Source organism: Capra hircus, chromosome 21, assembly GCF_001704415.2.
Source record: "Capra hircus breed San Clemente chromosome 21, ASM170441v1, whole genome shotgun sequence".
Classification (NCBI taxonomy): domain Eukaryota; kingdom Metazoa; phylum Chordata; class Mammalia; order Artiodactyla; family Bovidae; genus Capra; species Capra hircus.
The window spans coordinates 69,302,438-69,315,337 of record NC_030828.1 but is presented as its reverse complement, the minus strand read 5'-3'; the positions used below and the strand labels follow the sequence as shown (position 1 = coordinate 69,315,337).

General features: G+C 48.0%; 1 protein-coding gene and 1 pseudogene across 1 annotated transcript; both read right to left on the bottom strand.

The window, feature by feature from the left end:
- On the bottom strand, positions 343 to 3,046 carry LOC108638484 (annotated as a pseudogene).
- Positions 9,965 to 12,056, bottom strand: LOC108638461 (mast cell protease 1A). The gene is made up of 5 exons (XM_018065875.1): positions 11,971 to 12,056; positions 11,629 to 11,776; positions 11,013 to 11,148; positions 10,565 to 10,822; positions 9,965 to 10,229 (listed from the first exon to the last, which is right to left on the bottom strand). The coding sequence occupies exons 1-5, from the start codon at positions 12,020 to 12,022 to the stop codon at positions 10,068 to 10,070; spliced, it is 756 nt and encodes a 251-aa protein (XP_017921364.1). The 5' UTR covers positions 12,023 to 12,056; the 3' UTR covers positions 9,965 to 10,067.

Below are 12,900 nucleotides of genomic sequence, written 5' to 3'. Positions count from 1 at the left end.
GGTCGTGTGTTCCTGAGGAGGGGTCTCCCTTCTCTGATGGAGCTCAAGGGTAGCCTGCAGGTGGAGCTGGCACTGGCAACATGTGACTGGAGGGAGCTGGCTGTCAGTGCAACAGGAGTTTTTATTTCAGAGTTGGAAGGTGGGGGTGGGGTGCAGTGTATGTGCTGAAGGAGGAAGATCAGATGTGAATAGATGGTTGCCTGGCAGAATAGGTGCCTAACAAATGCGTTTAGGTAAACAAAAGAGGAATCAGTGATTTCTGCTCAAGAGACGAAAGTTTATTAAATTCCAGGAAGCTATCCTTCACCCACTTTGCCCAGTGCACCCATTCCAGGGAAGATGGAGGGGTCCATCCCAGGGGCACCTCAGGCTGATCCCTGCCATTTGTACTGGCTCATTGTTATTTGGATCCAGGACAGAAACCTGGAGATTCTTCTGTAGACATATGGAGTTCTCCCATGCTCTTCTCCACAGAACACAATGCCCTGGACAACACCATTACACATCAGCAGGCCCCTGAAGTTACCCTGTGGGCAGAGAAAGCAAGGGCTGGGCTCACCTTTTTAAGTTATCTCCCCGCTGATGCCCAGGATGGTCTCTGTGAGGGGCCTGGGCTGACATCAGAGCCTTTGTTGATCCTGAGGTTTCATCCAGGCATTGACAAACCTGCTGCTCCTCCCACACAAAGCCTCTGCCCATATACGACTTTGGGGAAGTGTTCACCCCCAGGGACACAGGAAAGAGATCAGAGAGGAGGACAGGCTGGGGACACAGGCATGGGGTTCACTCCCACTGCCCCCCATCCTCCCAGTTCACCTGACCCAATGCTGGAGTCCAGCTCCAGCAGCCAGGCAATCATCCTGAAGGGATGAGCGGTGTTGGCGGGGAATGATGTAGCCTCTGACTGGAGGTATGGAACTACATGTTTATTTCAAGCATCACGTCTTCTTTTATACTTTTTCAAAAGGATTAGGTCAGAGGTTGTACATTTTCAGCTTCCCCTCACCCAGATTTATTATCTCCTTGTTGCCCTTCAAACAGAGTTCCCGTTTCAGCGATTCTCTCGGAATTGTGTTTACTTGTGATTACATTATAACTCATGCTTATGTCTGGGCTGCCTACCACATTCCTCAGTTTATCTCTTATCTTTCTAAATCTTGCTTGCCCCTAGTATCCTAAGCTCACTGTCTCCTAAAAAGGCTTCTAGCTATTCTTAATTATTCCTAAACCCTAAACTCAGCAAACTTCTTTTGCCAAAAACATCTCCCTCACAAACAGGTCTCAGATAACAATCATTCCCATGGCCTCAAGCTGCAGCCTACGTGCTCATCCTGGAACATTCTTTGTAAAAATCCTTGAACAAATATCAGTGGTTATTTGTAGATTATTTTCTGGGCACAAACTGCAGAAGACTTTGTGCTTTCTCATGCTTCTCTCAAGAACAATAAGCACCTTAACATTCTTTCCAGCCAACTCAACCGACGAGAGGAGGAACAAGTCAGAATCACAAGAGCTAACTCCATCCCGGGTCTGTGCCTGCGGGATAAGGAGAGGGGGTTGGGAGCCGTGCCTCCATTTTGTCAGTAATGCCTAACACGGCTCCTGACAACCCAAGCTTTTGCATGGACAACACTGAGGATCTCACCAAGAAAGAATTCTTCCTCTTGTTTGGATCTCCAGCTAGCAAGTGATACATTTCTCCTCCCTTTGGACTTTAAGATCTAGCACCTATAGTGTGTCTGCACAGGGCATATCTACCCCGAGTTGCCCCTAGCCAGCCACACTGCATATTATACCTGGCTTCACCTTCTGCCAGCTTCTGGGCAGATTGATGGGGCTCACTGCATCTGTCAAATCAGCCTTAATCAGCTGAAGAAGAGGAAAGGCACTCTCATCTACTGATGGCCCACAGAGACTGCAGGACAGTCATGGGGTTGCCTTCTTCTCAGTGCTCAAACCACAGAAGGGGTCATACAGGAGGAAGGGCAGGAATGAGGTCATGGGGGATGCAGAACCCTGGAAGGAAAGTGTCCCAGAACCAGCGCAGCCATGCATCCCCTCTGCAGTAACATGATATCATTGACCCAAGTCTTACCATTATAGTCTGGGTGGCGGATGGCTCTTCTCAAGGGGCTAACCTGTGGGATCTTCTCTGTTCCGTGATGTTGTGGGCCCCCAGGTGACATTGATTAAGCTGCACAGAGAGCAGAGAGGGAGCAGATGTCACAAGAGATACAGTCCAGAGGCTGGGAGGAAAGAACACAGCTTGGGACAGGGTGGGACTGGAGGGGAGAGAATTCTAGGCAATGGGCCCTGGAGCTGAGCATCTCTGAGCTGTCTGTTTCTAGCAGCACAGTCAGGGAGGACCTCCTGAAGTCCACGAGGGTGTTCAGTCATGCAGCATCTTGACAGTCACAGAAGGAAACGTGAATTTCTCACATGTGTACTCCAGGGTCCAGGGCACAACCTTGGCTTCCTCCCATTCCAGGTATGATCAGTTGCTTCTTTTAATGTGCCACTGGCATTCACTTGTCCCTCTCTCCCCAAAGCTAACCTGCGCTTTGAAGAGCTTCCTATGTCCCCTGCAAGGGGTCAACAGAGGGTGGGGGCCCGGGCACTGCTCCTCACCTTCCCAAGTAGTGAGCTGCTGTCAGCAAAAAGTCCTCACACACGAGGAAACCCACACAGCTGAAAATGTCCTCTGAAACCTGATATTCAACAAATGCCATATAGGGAATGGGAGTGTGGCTTGGCCTCATGCCCCTGATGATTTTCCCTGAAAGAAAGATAACAGACTGCCTGCTGTGCTCACAGAGGCAAAGGCTGGAGAGGGGAGATGGGACCAATGTTGGTGGTCTTTGAGAAAATTCGACCTGAGTTCAGAAATTTCCTTACATGAACCAGGGCCAGAGTGTGCATGAGTGTAACATCTAAGCAGGTCTGTGCCATGTGGGGTGGGTCTGGGCCTCTGAGGATGGGACCATCACTCACCCGCCTCCCCAGTAGGGAACAGAGAAAGGGCTGCCAGGAACAAAAACAGGACCATCTCTCCAGGAAGGCTGATAAGATCTGAACAGCTGCTGCTTCCGTCTGATCTTCCAACCCTGAGTGTCTCTGTTGTGGCGGTTATTACAGTAGGCTTCTCAGAAAGTGTCACATCACTGTTTGATCTGGGCCTCAGGATGATAGATCAAAGAATGTCTTCATTTCTGTGGTTCTCTTTAGATCATCACAGAGATTGTGTCTTGGACCTCTTTGTGTGAGACTGTGGGAAACACTGAAGATAAGCTCTATTGCTTCTGGTGGAGGAGAGCTTACCATCATGATCAGATAAGAACATGAGATTAAGGTGTGGGCTGGCCAGAATGGTGTGAAAGTGATGCTGAAGAGGGCTTATTCCAGTTACCAAAGGACTGAGTGGTTTAAAATAACACCAAAATTGCTTGACCCATGAATCTGTAATTTGCTCATGGTACAATGTGAACAGCACCCATCTTCTCCCACTGGTGTCAGGGAAGCTTGAAGCCCAGAAGCTGAATCACTTGAAGGCTCCCTCACACATGCCCAGTGTTTGCTGCTGGCTGCCCTTTGGGCACATTGGTTTCTTGTCACGAGGGTCCCTTATGTTGTTGCTCCTGGCCGCCCTTTCTCTGTTCCCCACTGGGGAGGCAGGTGAGTGATGGTCCCATCCTCATGAGGGCCCCTTATGAGACTAGCAAAACCTAGATGACAAACCCAGTGATGACAATATGGGAGGAGAATATTTCGGGTTAATGTTATTCCGGTATTGATGTAATCCAATCAGTCCATAAGCAAAAGTATTAGATCATTTCTAATTTGGGTTTTTCTGAGGATGAGTGGCTTTCATTCAAAACACAATTGCTGTAATACAACACATTGATGAAAGAAGAAACACCAATGATAATTCAAGTGAATGGGGAAAAAGCATCAACTAGAACTCACTATCCTTCATTTAAAAAATTTCTTTAAAAAATAGGAGCAGAAACAAAGGTCTTCATTCTGATAGATGATCCCTGCAAAAATCCCACACCAATCAACATACTTACTGATGAAATGTTCTAGGTTTTCATTCAAGAGCAAAACAATACAAGGACACACAGACAGCCAGAATCATCATTTCTCTTCAATAATATACCACAGATTTTAGTCACTACAGTTAAGCAGGCAGTAGAAGGAAAAGGTATAAGACAGGGAAAGAGGAAATAAAACTGTGGATATTCAAGATACAATGTACAACAACAATAGCCAGGAACCTACAGATCAATTATTATAATTAGTAATTGTCAAATTTTCTGGGCACAGAGTCAACTCAAACAGTAATTATCTCTCTATCTATACAATAATAGTTAGAAAATGAAATTTGGAAAGAAACATTAAAATCATGGAAATGGTCAAATAACTAAGTATAAATCATAAAGATATTTCACATTCATGTTTGGAAGAGAAAATACTTTTAAGGTATTCATTCTCCTAAAAGTGATCTAAAAATTCATTGCACTCAGGAAGTATTTCACAGAACTTTATTGGTTCTAAATAGATGTGGAAAACCAGTAACCAACATTGGAGAAGACAGGCTTAAAGAATGAGAATAAGATGGGAGCTCTTGCTTTAGCAAATGAAGTCATAGTAATGAAGATAGTGTGGTACTGATGGCGCCATAGAGACATAGATGACAAGATAGAGACCCTGCACACATTGAGACATTCTACACAAATATAGAACCCTTGGTGTATGATGGAGTTTTATGGAGGAGAGTGGTGAGAAACTGATGTTTCCCCTCCTAAATAAGTGGTGCTCAGGAAAATAAATGTCTCTGTGGTGTCTTTAAGGACACATCTTTCTACATGGAAAAAAAGCACTTGACCCTGCTGCACATTCTCCTGCTTCTTGATGCTGTGGGCCCCCAGGGTGATGCTGATTGAGCTGCACAGAGGACAGAGTAGAGGTATGAGGAGCATGGAGTCACAGGAGATACAGCCCAGGAGCTGTGACGGTCCGGCGACTTCAGGACAGGGCTGCAGCTAAGGGGAAATTGAGGTGACAGACAGTCCTGGGGGAGTGACACTGTGTCTTGTGCTTTTCAATGACATGAGTGCAGGGCTTCTGGGAGCTTTCTCTGGAATATTGTGAAATTAAGTGCTGCACTCAATATGCCAGCAAATTTGGAAAACTCAGCAGTGGCCACAGGACTGGAAAAGGTCAGTTTTCATTCCAATCCCAAAGAAAGGCAATGCCAAAGAATGCTCAAACTACCACACAATTGCACTCATCTCACATGCTAGTAAAGTAATGCTCAAAATTCTCCAAGCCAGGCTTCAGCAATACGTGAACCATGAACTCCCTGATGTTCAAGCTGGTTTTAGAAAACGCAGAGGAACCAGAGATCAAATTGCCAACATCTGCTGGATCGTGGAAAAAGCAAGAGAGTTCCAGAAAAACAGCTATTTCTGCTTTATTGACTACGCCAAAGCCTTTGACTGTGTGGATCACAAGAAACTGTGGATAATTCTGAAAGAGATGGGAATACCAGACCACTTAACCTGCCTCTTGAGAAATCTGTATGCAGGTCAGGAAGCAACAGTTAGAACTGGACATGGAACAACAGACGGTTTCCAAATAGGAAAAGGAGGGTGTCAAGGCTGTATATTGTCACCCTGCTTACTTAACTTATATGCAGAGTACATCATGAGAAATGCTGGACTGGAAGAAACATAAGCTGGGATCAAGATTGGTGGGAGAAATATCAATAACCTCAGATATGCAGATGACACCACCCTTAAGACAGAAAGTAAAGAGGAACTAAAAAGCCCCTTGATGAAAGTGAAAGAGGAGAGTGAAAAAGTTGGCTTAAAGCTCAACATTCAGAAAACGAAGATCATGGCATTCAGTCCCATCACTTCATGGGAAATAGATGGGGAAACAGTGGAAACAGTGTCAGACTTTATTTTTTGGGCTCCAAAATCACTGCAGATGGTGACTGCAGCCATGAAATTAAAAGACGCTTACTCCTTGGAAGGAAAGTTATGACCAACCTAGATAGCATATTCAAAAGCAGAGACATTACTTTGCCGACTAAGGTCCGTCTAGTCAAGGCTATGGCTTCTCCTGTGGTCATGTATGGATGTGAGAGATGGACTGTGAAGAAGGCTGAGTGCTGAAGAATTGATGCTTTTGAACTGTGGTGTTGGAGAAGACTCTTGAGAGTCCCTTGGACTGCAAGGAGATCCAACCAGTCCATTCTGAAGGAGATCAGCCTTGGGATTTCTTTGGAGGGAATGATGCCAAAGCTGAAACTCCAGTACTTTGGCCACATCATGGGAAGAGTTGACTCATTGGAAAAGACTCTGATGCTGGGAGGGATTGGGGGTGGGAGGAGAAGGGGACGACCGAGGATGAGATGGCTGGATGGCATCACGGACTCGATGGACGTGAGTCAGAGTGAACTCCGGGAGATGGTGATAACACGCAGGCCTGGCGTGCTGATTCATGGGGTCGCAAAGAGTGGGACACGACTGAGTGACTGAACTGAACTGAACTGAATGTGAGTTTGCATGAGGAACTTATAGAGGTGAGTTTTCTAAAATCCTCATGTCCTAGGGCATAACACATCCCAGGATCTCAGAAAATGTTCTTTGGCTGCACAAGTGGCCTCCCATTAGCTTTTGGCTGAGGTTGTTGGGGTTTCAGGTCACAGGGGTGGGTGGAGGGCACTGCCACAGTGGAGTAGCTAAGGGCCTGAGAGGCAGGGGAGGTGGGGCAGAAAAGGAGCTGCTTGGGGCCTGGGAAAGAGCCAAGACACATGGAGAGCTTTGGGTGCTGTCATCTAGCACCTTCGATCAGTCTCACACCTGGCTCCTATCCTGGACAGGAGTGAGGGGTGGGAGGCACTGGTTCATAAGCCGGGTCCACTGACAACTCCTGTACTGTGGTTGGTTTGTCTGAGTTGTCTTTTCCTGGCTGGTGTGAGGGATTTTACTTACTTGTGTTTTGTAGCTTCACATCCTCTACCAAATGCACAACTCATTCCTCTGGTGGTGAGAGACAGGCTGAGACCCATGAAAGATCTTAGTGAAAATCTCCCTGCTTGCCTGCCACCTCTCCTTGCTGAGTCTCTATGTGGCATCAAACTTGTGTTCTTGGTTGGGATGGGACCTGGTTCAGAAATTAGAGCTGTGCAGAAGGGTCAGGACTGCGGGAGGCTTGGTGAATAGGCGGTCACTCACCAGTCCCAGCGCAAGAGGCAGAAACAAGGCCATCAGGAGTAGAAGTGGCAGCATCTTCCTGAAGGTCTGTCCAGGTCACAGCTGCTGGGGTCTCTTCCTTCCAGACACAAAGCACAGGGGAAGGAAGGAAGGGAGGCTCAGTGTCCCCACAGACCTCCCAGCGGTGCACTCCCCCCTAGCCGGGTGTCAGCATTCTACAGATGACCACCTTCTCTGCCCTGGATTGGGAGAGAATGACACCATCACCACACTCGCACACAAAGACTCGCCAGAAGGAATAACAAAGTGAAGCCTGTGGTGCACCCAGTGTTATCTGGTCCAACCTTGTACTTCTTGCCAAGCAAGAGTACAATAAATCACGGGATGAACTGTTGAAACAAGGTATAGCAACTTTATTCAGAAAGCTATCAGACCAAGAAGATGATGGACTCGTGTTTCAAAGAGCCACCTAACCTGAGTTAGAATTCCGACAACTTTTATACTAGAAGGGAATGGAGTAAAGTCAAACAATTCCTGGTTCCACTAGCCTCAGGATGGTTGTGTTAATTTCTTCTGTCCTGAAGTCTTTCATCAGTTGGCTTGTTTCCTGTGAGCTAAACAAAGGTATTTTAGCTTAAAGCTCATTACCCGGGAGCCAGCGTTCCCAGAGATGTGTCATCATGTATAATTAATGTTATAGGCAATATACCATTAGTGATTAACTAAGGGAATACCAAATTTCTTCCCTATCACACCAAGAGGAGCTGGATCCCCAGGAGCCTCTCAGTAATTGAATCTCCACTTCTCCCCTCTTGGTACTTTTATGATTCTGATAATATCATGAATAATTACTCAATAGGGGCGGTTCGGGGATATGAGAGATTCAGCTCCTGCCCCTGTGAAGCTGACAGGACGCAGTGGTAGACCCAGAACAGGTGGGTAGAGGACAAGCTGGTGAGTACTATGATGAGGGGTCTGCTCGTTGCCAAGTGTGAGGAAGTGGCTGAACTTGGTTTGGGAGCAGACAGACCTGAACTCACCGAAGTGAACCAAATAACAACCCCATTTCCTATCTTGCCAGGGTTCCAGCCTCACATTTCTGTTGGGCTTACAATCAGCTCTTCAAATGTAAGTATTCTGTGACAGAAATTTTCTTATCCCACAGTGTTGAACAAAAGTCTTGGACTTGATACTCATTGGACCAAAACCAACCATCACTGGGTCCGTCAGCATTCAGTGACCTGACTGGCTTGGCTTGTGCTGAGGTATCCAGCATTCCTTGAGCTGAGTTAGGGGCTGTCCCATCCAAATCAGGGTTCCTGTGAGGGGAAGAGACTTCCTCTCCAAAAATGCCGGTTACTGGTGTGAGGTGATGAGATAAGTGATGGTGATCACCCTAATAATTACTCTCCACTAATTCCCTGTCCAGAGACAAGAGAACCACGTCTCTGATGTCTCTGGGCCAGGCCATCCTGAACATGTGCAGATGATTCCAACACTGTCACCAGTATGAGACAGAAGAAAGAGGAATGGAAAAGATCACAGGAGTTCTAAACAAGCCAAGTCCCAGTGAGTTGTAGCAAGAGCATCTTATGAATAAACAGAGCGGAAGGACACAAGCTGAACCATTGATGATGATGATCTGCGGGTGGTGAAATTGTAGGCAATTTTAAATTTCTCACTTATATGTTCTGTATTTAGCTATCTTTATATGATTATATGTGTTGCTTTTACACGCAAAATACATTTTGCCATGGTGGAAGTTCACTCACCATGCAAACGTCCAGCAAATCGCTTCTGTTTAGCCCAGCCTTCTCTAAGCTGCATGTTTTAAAAATGAGATTCGTTTCTCTAAGCTGCATGTTTTAAAAATGAGATTCGTTTCCTCTATAGATTCTTACATGAAAATTCAGAGATTATTGAAAGATAGAACAGAAAAAATTATTCAATGAGCTATTGGGTATGGGACACCTTTGAAATATTAGGATACTTTCCATCTAAAAATTTTTATTACTATGACTTTCCTTTATAGAAACATACATACGTGTGGGAACGATGGAGATGGGAGAGGCTGGCTCCAGCCCAAGGTGGAGGAGCTCCTTGAAGGTCACTTGGGGCTGAAGGAGGATGTGCCCTCAAGACACCAGAGGCGGCACAGAGCCCTGGGCCCAGGACTCCAAGACAGGGCTGTGACAGGAACTCAAGCTGGCCCTAGGCATACTGAAGGCCTCCTTAAACTTTCTTAGGCTTCTGATGCAGGGAGGGAACACTCATGGGGTGAGCCACACCTTTGTAAACCTCCCCCATTTCTGTTAGGGTGGACAAGTGCCCCCCTCGACCCCAGAGTTTCTCAGGTGGTCCCCTTTCCAAATCTGGATTCTCTTCTGTTGCCCCTGGACCCTGGGATGTGGGGGAGGGACGTAGGTGTTGACGAGGAGGAGGGCATATGGATGAGACACAAGGGTCGTTGAAAAGAGGATCGTGTGTTCCTGAGGAGGGGTCTCCCTTCTCTGATGGAGCTCACGGGCAGCCTGAGGGGGAGCTGTCACTTGGGACATGTGACTGGAGGGAGCTGGCTGTAGGTACAGCAGAAGATTTTATTCCAGAGAATGGAAGGTGGGGGTGGGAGGAGCAGTGTATGTGCTGGAGGGGGAAGCCGCTAACAGATCAGAAATGTGAACAGATGTTTCCCTGACAGAGAAGGTACCTAATGAATTTGTGAATAACGGAGCAATCAGTGATTACTTTTCAAGAGATGAATGTTTATTAAGTTCCCTTCCTCCACACACTTTGACCAATGCTTCCAATCCCAGGGAAGATGGAGGGGTCCATTTCGAGGACACGTCATGCTGATCCCTGGCGTTTGTACCGTCTCATTGTTCTCTGGATCCAGGACAGAAAGCTGGAGATTCTGGTGTAGACATCTGGAGTTGTCCCATCATCTTTTCCATAGGACACAATGCCCTGGGCCACACCATTACACACAAGTGGGCCCCCAGAGTCACCCTGTGGGCAGAGAGAGCAAGGGCTGAGCTCACCTTCTTCAGGTCTGGTCTCCCTGCCACCCTGGGGTGGGTGGGCTCAGTTAGGGGTCCTGGCTAATATCAGGGCCTTGTTGGTCCTGAGGTTTCATCCTGGAATTGACAATCCTGCTGCTCCTCCTGCAAGAAGCTTCCACCCATTTGTGACTGTGGGGCAGTGTTCACCCCCCAGGGACACAGGGCAGTGACCAGATAGGAGGACAGGCCGGGGACACAGGGACGGGCTTTGTTCCCACAGCCACCCATACTCCCAGCTCAGCTGGGCCCAGGGTTTTGCACGGATAACACTGAGGATCTCACCGAGAAAGAATTCTTCCTCTTGGTTGAATCTCCAGCACATATCTGTGTGATGGGGATGTAGTTTTTGAAACGTGCAATACATTTCTCCTCACTTTGGACTTCAAGATCCACCTCCTGTAGTTTGTCTGCAGAGGGCATATTTACCCCGAGTTGCCCCCAGCCGGCCACACTGCACATCATCCCTGGCTTCACCTTCTCCAAGCTCCTGGGCAGATTGATGGGGCTCACTGCATCTGTCATGTCAGCCTTCCTAGTCAGCTGAATGTAGAGGAAAAGCATTCTCACATACTGTTGGCCCACAGAGCATGCAGGACAGTAATGGGATTGCCTTCTTCTCAGCATTGGGGCCATGGAGGGGTTATACAGGAGGAGGGTCTGGAATGAGTTCATGGGGGATGCAGAACCCTGGATGGAAGTGTCCCGGACTCAGTGCAGCCACATGTCCCACCTGCAGTAACATGATGTCGTTGGCCAAAGTTTTATCATTATAGTGTGGGTGAGGGACGGCTCTTCTCACTGGGATGACCTGCTGGGTCCTCTCTCGGTCCACGATGTTGTGGGCCCCCAGGGTGACGCTGATTGAGCTTCACAGAGAGCAGAAAGGGAGGGGGTGTCACAGGAGAAATGGTCCAGGAGCCAGGAGGAAAGAGCACAGCTTGGGACAGGGCAAAACTTGGGGCAGGGCAGGGGGAGGGTGTGGTGAAATTCCAGGCAGTGGGCCATAGGGCTGAGCATCTCTAAACTGTCTGCTCCCTGGCAGCCTGGGCAGATGGCAATGCCTGCAGTCCACGGAGGGTGTTCAGTCCTGCTCGAGCTTGACTATCTCTAAGGAAAACATGAATTTCTCATATTAGCACTGTGGGCTCCAGGCCACAACCTTGGCTTCCTTATGTTCCAGTTTTGATCAGTCCCTTCTCTCCATGCGCGACCGGCATTGACCTGTCCCTCTCTCCCCAGTGTCTGACTAGCTTCCTGTGTTACCTGGTGGCACAGGCCTGCAGCTCCTAAGAGGGTTCCCTGGGAGGGCTCAGCAGAGGGATGGGGGCCCGGGCACTGCTCCTCACCTTCCCAGGCAGTGAGCTGCTGTCAGCACGAAGTCCTCACGCACAAGGAAACCCCCACATCTGTAAGATTTCCCTGAAATCTTGAACTGAAGAAATGCCATGTAGGGACGGGAGTGAGGCTTGGCCTCATGGCCTCCGATGATTTTCCCTGAAAGAAAGATTCCAACCTGCCCACTGTGCTCATGGAGCCAAAATTTGAATAGGGGAGATGGGACCAGGGTTTCCCTGAGTTCAGAAATTTTCTCAGATGGACCAGGCCCAGGCTGTGCATGAATGTAGCTTCTGGGCAGGTCAGTCCATGTGGGGTGGGACTGGGTCTCTGAGGGTGGGACCGTCACTCACCTGCCTCCCCAGTAGGGGACAGAAGGGCCACCAGGAGCAAGAATAGGACCATCTCTCCAGGAAGACTGCCCAGATCTGAGCGGCTGCTGCTTCCTTCTGGTCTTTTAAGCCTGAGTCGTCCCCTTCCGTGTTCTGGCCTTTGTCACGTGAGCCTTATCTGAAAGGCCCAAACCACTCTTTTGTAGTCACAGTGGACTATTTATTTGAATTTAATTAAAGCCTCTGGTAAGTTTTCATCCATTGGGTGATGTGGGGGACTGGGGGGGTGGTGGTTGCATTAGCCAGTCCTTAAGCCCTCAAGTGCCTGAGCCCCAGAAACCTGGGCCTCATGATGATAGATCAAAGAAAGTCTTTGCATGCTTCATTTTAGATCACCCGGGTGGTTGTGTATTGAGACCCCTCCTTCATCAAGAATGTGAGAAATATTGGACATGAGATTCCTTGCTTCATGTAGAGGAGATAAACCATCATGATCAGACTATAAAGGCAAGATCCACAGTGTGGAATAGACATAATGGTGTGGAAGTGATGCTGAAGAGGGCTTATTCCACTTACTAAAGGACTCAGTGGTTTAAAACAACAGCAACATAGCTTTACCCATCTGCATTTTGGTCCAGGTACACTGGGGATGGCATCCCTCTACTCACCTTGGTATCAGGGCTGCTCGAAGCCTAGAGGCTGAGTCACTTGAAGGATGCTCACACATGCCCAGTGGTTGGTGCTGGCTATCCACTTGGCACATTGGTTTTTCTCCACAAGAGCCCCTCAGGTTGTCTCACTTTATGGGATTCTTTGGCTCCCTCATGACACAGTGGTTGGTTTCCCCAGAGTGACCATCTCCTAAAAAGTGAGCCATCTAGAAGCTGTGTTTTTCCATTATCTAGATTTTGATGTCATATGGCACCTATTCTACCATATTCCACTGCTTAA

Coding starts and splice junctions, on each gene's coding strand:
- LOC108638461 (XM_018065875.1), bottom strand. CDS start 12,022: ATGGTCCTATTCTTGCTCCTGGTGGCCCTTCTGTCCCCTACTGGGGAG. Junction 11,149..11,628: donor GCAGCTCACTGCCTGGGAAG/GTGAGGAGCAGT, acceptor CTCTCTGTGAAG/CTCAATCAGCGTCACCCTGG. Junction 10,823..11,012: donor ACGACATCATGTTACTGCAG/GTGGGACATGTG, acceptor CTCTACATTCAG/CTGACTAGGAAGGCTGACAT.